Raw genomic sequence first — 10,483 nt, 5'->3', positions numbered from 1 at the left:
TAATTCATACTTCTCAAAGGCCTGAGTAAATTTCTCTTTAGAATTCTGAAAAACATGACTTCCTAGTGAAAACTTGAGAATGAAACAGGAATTCCTCATCAGAAGTGTCACAGGATCCCTTAGGGGGCAGGTGCCACACATGTTCTATAGAAGATGATTTAATTCATTTCCCTTGGCTTTTCTTTTTCTTTTTTGAGGCATATGGATGGTAACCTGGGCCTTGCATATATTAGGCAGCCACTCCAACATGAGCTATACAACCATCAATAAAATTAATATTTTACAGCAAAATATGTATTGTTTCATTTCAATGTTGTATTACCTGTCTGTAAAAATTTGTTATGCCATATTTCTCATTTCTGGTAGTCACATGCATATGGAACCAGGAAATGGTACTCAACATTTAGAATTCCTTCTTCTGGGACTTGCAGAGGACCCAGAATTGCAGACCCTCCTCTTTGGGCTTTTCCTGTCCATGTACCTGGTCACTGTACTGGGGAACCTGCTCATCATCCTGGCCACAATCTCAGACTCCCACCTGCACATGCCCATGTACTTCTTCCTCTCCAACCTGCCCTTTGTGGACACCTGCTTCACCTCCACCACCATCCCCAAGATTCTGGTGAACATCCAAACACAGAGCAAGGCCATTATTTATGCAGGTTGCATCACCCAGATTCACTTTTTTGTACTCTTCACTGTGTTGGATGATTTCCTTTTGACTGTGATGGCCTACGACCGATTTGTGGCCATCTGTCACCCCCTGCACTACATGGTCATCATGAACTGCAGGCTCTGTGGATTGCTAGTTCTGGTGTCCTGGGTTGTGAGTGTTTTACATGCATTGTTACAAAGCTTAATGATATTGCAGCTGTCCTTCTGCACAGACTTGGACATCCCACACTTTTTCTGTGAACTTAACCAGGTGGTTCAGTGTGCCTGCTCTGACACCTTTCTCAATGACGTGGTGATATATTTTGCTGCTCTCTTGCTGGCTGTTGGCCCCCTCACTGGCATCCTTTACTCTTACTGCAAGATAGTGTCCTCAATCCATGCAATCTCTTCAGCTCAGGGCAAGTACAAAGCCTTCTCCACCTGTGCGTCTCACCTCTCCGTGGTCTCCTTATTTTATGGCACAAGCATAGGTGTGTACCTTAGTTCTCCTGTGACCCAAAACTCTCGCTCCATTGCTACAGCTTCTGGGATGTACACTGTGATCACCCCCATGCTGAACCCCTTCATCTACAGTCTGAGGAACAAGGATATCAAGAGTGCTCTGAGAAACTCTTTGAGAAAGATTAAAGTGTCAATTGTAAGGAAACTGAATAAGTGCCCGTGATTGCAGGGCTCAGAGCCTCAATGCTCAGAACTGATTTTCTGTATCATAACCTGGAAACAGAACTTGCTCCTTCTCCTTTATTCTTGCATTTCCATTTCTTTGATTTAGAGTTCCTCATACAATTCCACTGAGTCATTATTTTTATTGCACATTGTGATCTCTATGAAATTCAATCCTTTTCATTTGTCATTTCTGAATGTTCCCAAAATCATTCCCAACTTATATGAGAAATACTTGAAAATTCTCATTTGTCCCAAAAGATATAATTTTAGAACTAATTTAATCTCAAATGACATATGTCATGCTACTTAATTGTATATTTTGCTAAAAAGAGTACTAATTTGTATTAACATGTGAAAATAATATTCATCAACTAAGGATATTTTCATAACTTCATTGTGGAAGCAAATCTGAGAAAATATATTTTTAGTACTAGGGATTGGACCCAAGGGTGCTTAACCACTGAGCCATATCCATGGACATTTCTGGTTTTTGTTTGATACAGTGACTGGCTAAGTACTTAGGGCCTCACTAAATTGCTGAGGCTGACCTTCATCCTTGATCCTCCTGCCTCATCCTCCTTAGTCGCTTGGATTACAAGCATGCACCACCATGCCCGACAGAGAATAGATCTTCAATTGTGTGTTCATGATTTATTTCCTGTATTAATTCCAGAACTTCCAATCTTCATAAGGTAGCTTTTAACATACCATGGCATTAGCTGGTCATTAGGTTTTATTCTCAACTTTTTGGATCCTGTTTCTTTTTCAGCATGGTGTCCACAGTGGCTAACATAGTCATGGGCAAAAGAGGTCCCCAGAGGTATCTACTCTGTCATTTTTCCAGGCACATATTTCTATGTGCTAGACAACACTTTCGAAATGCTAGCAATATATAAATGATGAATAGATTAATGGTTTGACTGTCCAGGCTCTGGGCAGTGTTGGAGGTAGATACAGCTGTAAAATGTAAAACTCTTGACACTTAACTGATGGGAGCTATTCTGTATTTTTTTTTGATGATCATAAATTATTGTAATTGTTAGGTTCTGCATGATATTTCCACACCTGCCTAGAGTGTGCACTGATCAAATCCAGCCTCACTTATCCACCCTCTTCAACCCCTTCCCAACATCTAGTAATCTCTATCCTTTGTTCAGGGTAACATTTTGCTTTTTTTTAGAAAAAAAAAACCTCCTCTTTAGGTTTAAAGTACTTGTCTTTTGGTATCTGCGTTCTTCAATTAGCACAATATCCTCCAGTTCCATCCACATTGCCCCAAGTAACAGGAATTCATTTTTACATATGGCTGAGTATGTTCAAGTTGTATATATGCCACGTTTCTTTCGTCCTCTCATCAGGTGATGGGCATGTGGGTGACTTCATAGCGTAGCTATTGTGGATGATGCTACAATATACATGGCCATGGACAATTCTCATTGCTGTGATTTCATTTCCTTGTTATCACTGTAAACACCTGGCTGTGATATTTTGCTCAGTGTTACCATGGTGGAAGTTCACAAAATGTGCCTTGGATCTCTCTCTGTCAGTTTTCACTACTGTCCATTAATCTATAATTTTCTCCCATTAAAAGTTCAGTTAAAATTATAAATAAAAAAGTGATGGACATCTGAGGAAGCCGTTTATAACCTGTTCACATTTTGATGTGTTTCCCTTTCCTCTTGAACCCATGATTGCTCTTCACTTTGTCCCATGTGACTGTAAGCTGTCATTGCTGTCATCATGCATCCTGTGCTTAAAATTACCCTGTGTACTGCCTTCAAACAAGAGCAGGTAAATGAAGAGAACACCGACTAGTTGATAATGGGCTGTGGCTTTCTGTGAATCCAGACATAAGATGTACAGAAGACTGGTGAAGTTTGCTTTCTGATTGGGGTAAAAATGTTGGCTATTGAAATAAACAGATTTGGAACAGTAAGAAATGCTGGCATCTGATGTTTCATTGCTCTCACTCTCTGCTGTGTAGAGACTAGGGGAGATAATACAGATGGATGTGTGATTTACACGGTGGCTTTTACTACTTAAGAACCTCTCCTACTGCCTCCCTTCTGCCCATACATGGGAAGCCCTCACTGTCCTGAGATCTTGCCAGAGTCCTGAGTTCCTCAGTTCAGGAAACCTCATTAATAACATAGCAGGGTATTTACTTTCTATCATTGTAGGTCTTTATCACATCCGAAATCAAGAACCATCATTTGGTCTCTCATTATAGAAATGTAAGTTCATTACCAGCACAAAATTTCTGGTATTGTCCACAAATAAGTTCATTACCAGCATGAAATTTCTGGTTTTATAATGAGTGCAGGAAGTGCCGTCTTGTGGTTTCACATTTCAAAACACACAGCTTACACCTCTATTAAAGAGGGACAGAGAAAACATCTAGATATGCCAGAGACTGTGTCCCCAATGTGAGTCAGTGTTTGGAGGGCACAAGATACCTAACCAGGGCCAGTTTCTTAGTTTTAGACATGGGAAGAAAAGTAGAACAAAAAGGGTGGATGTGGTGATGGGTGGTGGGACATCAGGAAGGTGAGGCTCATGGATTGGTGGTAAAAAGGGGCAGATTAATAGCACTCCACTCTGATCTCAGGGGAATCTATGCAAACTCTTCCTTTCCTTATTGTAGACCAGAGTCCTGCAGGGAAATCAGGTGCTTAGAGGTTGGAATAAAAAAGAAGGACATGTGCCTACTGAGCAAATAGAGAAAGCTGTAGGCTGTGATTGCTCCTGCTCTCCCGGAGTGCACACCCTGGGGCATAATTGATTCTTCAGGATTTTGAAATCTGACTTGAGTACCAAAGCTGGACCCATTTCTGTTTTCTTGCCTGGAGTCAGAGCCTCACTCTGCACCTTCAACATTAAGGGAACAACTGATGCATGTGCATGAAGACCCTCCCTTCAGAGATGCCACTGAGGTGAGCCTGCAGACCCAGTGGACACTGCAGGAAAATACTGAACAGAATGAAGGCAGGAGCTTTCATCTGAGGTTCCCTGAGAGCCCAACTAGCCTAGTCTGCAGCCCAGAGATGGTGGTGTCCTTAGCTAGCTTAATTAATTTATTAATGGATTTACAATACACTAAAAATGAGAAGTGACCAAGAAATTAGCAACATGGGCTCACTATTGACCATTAACTTATGGTAACAGAATCTCAATTAGAAGAGGTAAGGAAGGAACGAAGTGGTTCAAATAAAGTAAAATGTAAGTCTGCTTACCTTTGCAATGAAGGGGAATGGGTAAATCCAGTATTAAGTATGGAGAGATATGCACAGGAGGGCTCATTATTTTTTTAAAAACAGTTTTAATGCAACATATTTCAGCATATTTTCATACTGGTGAGAAAGATCCAGATTTAGGAATTTCTGTAAATAAATTCCTGCAGGAAAAAATCGTGACATAGATATTTCATGCAATCTTCTTCCTCTCTGGGTATCCACATGGAAAATGAATTAATAAGTGAAGATGAGTATGCCAAAGAGTTTTGGGTTGCAAGTATTTCACAACCTGTCAAGATGAAGTCAGTGGGATTGCCGTCGACCTCTCTGTTTCAAATTGTTAAGACCCTTTGCTTAGATTTGGAGTGTATTCCCTCTCATTCTATTTTTTAAAAATTCTTTCAGAGTTTTTTTTTTCACTGATTTTGCATATTGTCTCTAGTTTCATTTACATATACACAGCACATAAGTGGGGATGTATCTGTGGGGAGTCTCTGAAAGTCCACAGATTCTAATGTTTTCCAATAGACCAGTGTTTGTTATTGGGCTCCAGTCACATTCTGAAAGATGTGACTCAACAATCGCATATTTCTTAATTTGTGATGCCTTGCTTTAAAAAAAATGCTGGTAAAACTTCTTCTGCACTCCTTGTACTAATAAGGAGTACTCTCTTAGGTCTCTGTGCCTCTTGATTTTCCACAATACAATGTAGGCATTGCTCCTCATCATTTTACTGGAGATCATATCCACCTAACACAAGTATATTGGAGTTTGTTTATCTTTAGATAAGAAAGATTCAATCATAACTTTTTACTCTACTTCCTTATCTTTTATCTCCAAGGTTCAAGCAATTTATTTTTACATTTTCTTACTGGTATGCTTTTTTGATCTTTATGCAATATCCTCATGTTTCAAAACATCACAATATGCCCCATAAATATATAATTATTATGTCTAACAAAATAACAGGTATAAAAAATTTTAAAAAGCCCCAAACCCAAGAACAATCATGAAATGTTGCCACACACACCAAACAAGCAAAGTAAAAAGATAAGGAAGTAGAGTAAGGACTTAAGGAGATTGAAAGGCTGATTACCCTGATGTGATCATCACACAGCACATACATATATGGAATGATCACATGTATACTCAGTGAACAGGCACAATGATTCTGTATGAATTTTAAAATAGTGAGAAAAGGCCTGCCTTATCTGTGACATAACTAGGGACAAGCCAATAGGTCAGGTGAAAGGGGCAGAACTAGGGAAGACAGATCTGCTATTTCATATTCAAAGTTCCCCACTTTCTGTAGGTATGTTGGATATCTCCTCTAGTGAATTGTTGATTTTTGACCTTTGGTCATTTTTTTCTTTTGAAGTGTAAGGTCTGTCAGGTGCCTTGACATAAGGAGGACAAATAGTGACAGGGAGGAGAGGAGGGAATAGGTACGTACCGGGGATTAAAGTGGAGCAAAATAGATTCCCTGCATGTGAGATTGTGTCAAAGTGACCCCAACAGGACTGGGGCTGGGGCTCAGAAGCAGAACCTTTGCCTTTCCGGTGTGGGCACTAGGTTCAATTCTCAGTACAACATAAGAAATAATAAATAAAATACAGGCATTTTAACCATCTAAAACTAAAAATAGTTAATTACCCCAACATTATGCATCACTGCAATGCAATAATGAAAACATTAAGAATGTAGATTAAGAACATAATGTCACTACTTTGGAGTTTTGGGCAAAATTATTTTGCTGCTTATGGTTTTTGCTGGGCACTCAGCGAGGGTCACTGGGTTTGGGATGCTGCCAGGACCAAGGCAGCCTTTTCCTCCTGGAGAAGAGACACCTGAGCTTGCAAGGTCCTGTTCCCCTGGGTCCACATCAGCTCGCTCTGCCTCTGCCCTCACCTCTACATGTTCCATCCACCTCTTTGCCCTCTCTCCCCTTTTCTCTCACTCCCCATCCTTCTCTATTTGTCTTCCTCTCTCTGCTGACTGCACAGATTTTCATGCTCCTTTTTAATCACAGGGAAGAAGAGGAGCAGCATCTTTTTTTAAATTTATTTTATACATGGCAATAGTGGAATGCATTACATCATAACTATCCATTCACCAGCACAATTTTTCATAACTCTGTATATAAAGTATGTTCATGCAAAATTATGCCATTATACATGAGCTTATTGATATTTTTGCATTAAAATTCTTAATACACCTTTATACCACTATTTATTATATCTCTGTTTGTATATAAGGTGAGTTCACTCATTTGTTCATGGAAAGAGTGTCGAGTGGAATCTCCAGGTACCCTGTCCACATTCTTCAGAGAAAAGACAAACTCAGCTTGTTTTGTTGAAGCTCACAACCTTGTCAGGGTGACCGGTGCAGAGAGGCCATGGCAGAAATCAGGCTATGAGAGTATGTGAGTGTGCGTGTTTGCCTCATGGAGGGCTCAGAAAAGGCGACCTGATCTTTTATATTCCCGGGTGATTCTGGGCAGCTAGAGGCCAGAACTTAACCCTCGGATGGTAGCAAGGAGGGAATCCTTTTGCAATCCACAGAATGTGTTCGTAGTAAATCTAAGGGCAAGAGGTTCAGGGATGAAGGACTCCCTGTACCTTGAAGCCTCAGAGAGCAGTGAGGCCAGCTCATTCTTTAATATTCTGTGACAGCATCTCCCATCACTCTCCATATTTTGCCTCCTTCTTGCCAACAGCTCCCTTTATGTCTCAGTTTTTTGAAACAAGCATGTTCCTTAGGACCTGTGCACTGACTGTCACCCCCTTGAAGAACATACTGCTGAGGATGACTTGTGGCTCCTGCCCTGCCTTCTTTGTGGTCTCTCTTTGGATGCCCCTCTTCCTGCTTGTTTTCTCTGCATTGCTATAAAATTACAACTACCTCTCACTCTTTATTTTTCTCTTAGTACCCATCACCATGGGACTTATCAGGTGGTTTTAACCATTTTTGCTTATGTTCTTTCCCTCTCTTTGTATAATGGGGACGTCTTTGTTTTAACTGATACAGATTACTCATCCAATGCATGGAACATAGTTGGTACACAGTAATTAGTTATTGCTTTATTTTTAATTGACATATAATTATACAAATTCAAAAAAATAACTATATTTACATACATGTATAAATTGTATAATAATTGAACAAGTATGATTGGCTTAATTTTCTGAAACATTTATCATTTCTCTGTGACAAACATTCAAAGTCCTCCCCTCTATCTATTTTAAAATAGATAACATGTTATTTTTAACTGTAATTAGCCTACTGTGCAATACATCACCAGAAGCTATTCCTCTTCTCTTACTGTAATTGTTCCCCTTGAGGAGCTTCTCCTCCTCCCTTTGGGCCCAGAATGCACCTCAGTTTCTGGTGACCATCCTGCTATGCTGACATTCTATGAGATCAAATTTCTCAGAATCCACACAGGAATGATATCATGCAGCTTTAGTGTTCCTGTACCTGGCTGATTTCACTTCATAAATGTCCCCCAGGTTCATCTATGTTGTCTCCAATGATAAGATTCATCATTTTATTAATAACTGAATATTATTCCACTTTGATCTGTATGGCCAATAGTCTTAAGAAATATGCTCAAAATTGCTAACTATCTGGGAAATGCTAATCAAAGCCTAATTCCAGTTGGAAGGGCTATTATCAAAAAGAGCAAGAATATCAAGGACCAGTGAATATGTAAACAAAAAAAAGGAATCCTGACCTAGAGTTGGTGGGAATGCAAGTTATTGAAGCCATTATGGAAAAAATTAACTGATACAGATTATAAAATACAGTTATTACTTGATGCAGCAATCCTGTTACTGGTTATGTGGCCAAAGAAAATGAAATGGGTATTTTGAAGAGATCTGCCCTTCCACGTTGACTGATGCACACTTCACTGTAGCCGAGACACAGAAACAACCAAAGTGTTTATGAGCAGTGCTCAATTTATACTGCTCAAAGGCCTGAATAACTTTCTCATTAGAATTCTTAACTGCATAACTTCCTAATGAAACCTTCAGAATGAAACAGGAATTCCTCATCACAGGTGGCACAAGATCTCTTAGGGGACAAGAGCCACATATGTTCTACAGAAGTTATGTTTTTTCTGTTTCTCTTGGCTTTTCTTTTTCTTTTCTGAGGTATAAGGATGGTAACCAGGGCCTTGCATATGTTAGGCAACCACTCCAACATGACCAACTCACCCATCACTAAAATTATTATTTACAGCAAAATATGTATTGTTTCATCTCAATGATGTAAGTAATATCTGTCTATGGGAAAATTAATTATGCTCTTTTTCTAATTTCGCTAGTCACATGCATATGGAAGCAGGGAATGATACTCTACATTTAGAATTCATTCTTCTGGGACTTTCAGAGGACCCAGAATTGCAGCCTCTCCTCTTTGGCCTTTTCCTGTCCATGTACCTGGTCACTGTGCTGGGGAACCTGCTCATCATTCTGGCTGTCATCTCAGACTCCCACCTGCACACGCCCATGTACTTCTTCCTCTCCAACCTGTCCTTTGTGGACATCTGCTTCACCTCCACCACCATCCCCAAGATGCTGGTGAACATCCAGACACAGAGCAAGGCCATTACCTACAGAAGTTGCATCACTCAGATTCACTTTTTTGTACTCTTAGCTGGGTTGGATGAGTTCCTTTTGATGGTGATGGCCTACGACCGGTTTTTGGCCATCTGTCACCCCCTGCACTATATGGTCATCATGAACTGCAGGCTCCGTGGATTGCTAGTTCTGGTGTCCTGGGTTGTGAGTGTTTTACATGCATTGTTACAAAGCTTAATGGTATTGCAGCTGTCCTTCTGCACAGACTTGGAAATCCCACACTTTTTCTGTGAACTTAACCAGGTGGTTCAGCGTGCCTGCTCTGACACCTTTCTCAATGATGTGGTGATATATTTTGCTGCTCTTTTGCTGGGAGGTGTCCCCCTCACTGGCATCCTTTACTCTTACTGCAAGATCGTGTCCTCCATCTATGCAATCTCATCAGCTCAGGGCAAGTACAAAGCCTTCTCCACCTGTGCATCTCACCTCTCTGTGGTCTCCTTATTTTATGGCACAACCCTAGGTGTGTACCTCAGTTCTGCTGTGACCCAAAACTCGTGCTCAATTGCAACTGCTTCGGTGATGTACACTGTGGTCACCCCCATGCTGAACCCCTTCATCTACAGTCTGAGGAACAAAGACATCAAGAGCGCTCTGAGAAGACTCTGTGACACAGGAAGATAAAAGTGTTAATTGTGCTGAGACTGAATAAGTGCCCATGATTGCAGGGCTGAGCCTCAGAACCAGAATCCGGGATTCTTCACTGGAATGTGGAAGCAGTACTGGGTTCTTCTACGTTAACACAGAGTTTCCATTTTTTGATTCCAACTTGGACATACAATTCCACTACACCATTCACTTTATTGCACACTGTGATCACTATGAAATCCAACCCTTTCCCTTGTCATTTCCAAGCTTGCCCCAAATTATTCCCACTTTGGATTAGAAATACTTGAAAATTCTCATTTATCCCATAAGATATATTTTTAGAAATAATCTCAAATGATGTATGTCATGCTAAGTAATTGTTCATTTGCTTAAAATATGCATAATTAGTATTCATATGTGAAAAACTGTATATAACAACTAAATTCAATTTTCATAATTTTATTGTGGATGTAAATCTGAGAAAAAAAATTGATACCGTGGCTTGAACCCAAGGCTGTTTAACCACTGAGCCATAGGCACAGCCCTTTCTGTTTTTTCTTTGAGACAGTGTCTTGCTTTGTTGCTTAGAGCCTTATTACATTGCTGAGGATGGCTTTGATATGTGATTTGCCTGCCTCAGACTCCTGAGTCACTGGGATTGCAAGTGTGCACCATGCC

At 40.2% G+C, this 10,483-nt stretch overlaps 2 protein-coding genes across 2 annotated transcripts; both read left to right on the top strand.

Annotated features, from left to right (window-relative positions):
- The first annotated feature begins 376 nt into the window (after window positions 1-376).
- Window positions 377-1,339, top strand: LOC124087688 (olfactory receptor 7A10-like). Its single transcript, XM_046436660.1, has one exon. It carries the CDS (start codon window positions 377-379, stop codon window positions 1,337-1,339), a length of 963 nt encoding a protein of 320 aa, XP_046292616.1.
- A 7,572-nt stretch (window positions 1,340-8,911) lies between these two features.
- On the top strand, window positions 8,912-9,841 carry LOC124087687 (olfactory receptor 7A10-like). The gene has a single exon (XM_046436659.1). The coding sequence runs from the start codon at window positions 8,912-8,914 to the stop codon at window positions 9,839-9,841; it is 930 nt and encodes a 309-aa protein (XP_046292615.1).
- Window positions 9,842-10,483: the final 642 nt, after the last annotated feature.

This window comes from Marmota monax, unplaced genomic scaffold, assembly GCF_021218885.2.
Source record: "Marmota monax isolate L192 unplaced genomic scaffold, Marmota_monax_Labrador192_F-V1.1 WCK01_AAM20220418_F8-fsc00021, whole genome shotgun sequence".
Lineage (NCBI taxonomy): Eukaryota > Metazoa > Chordata > Mammalia > Rodentia > Sciuridae > Marmota > Marmota monax.
Note: the sequence above shows the minus strand (reverse complement) of the source record. Positions and strands in the feature narration are given on the sequence as shown.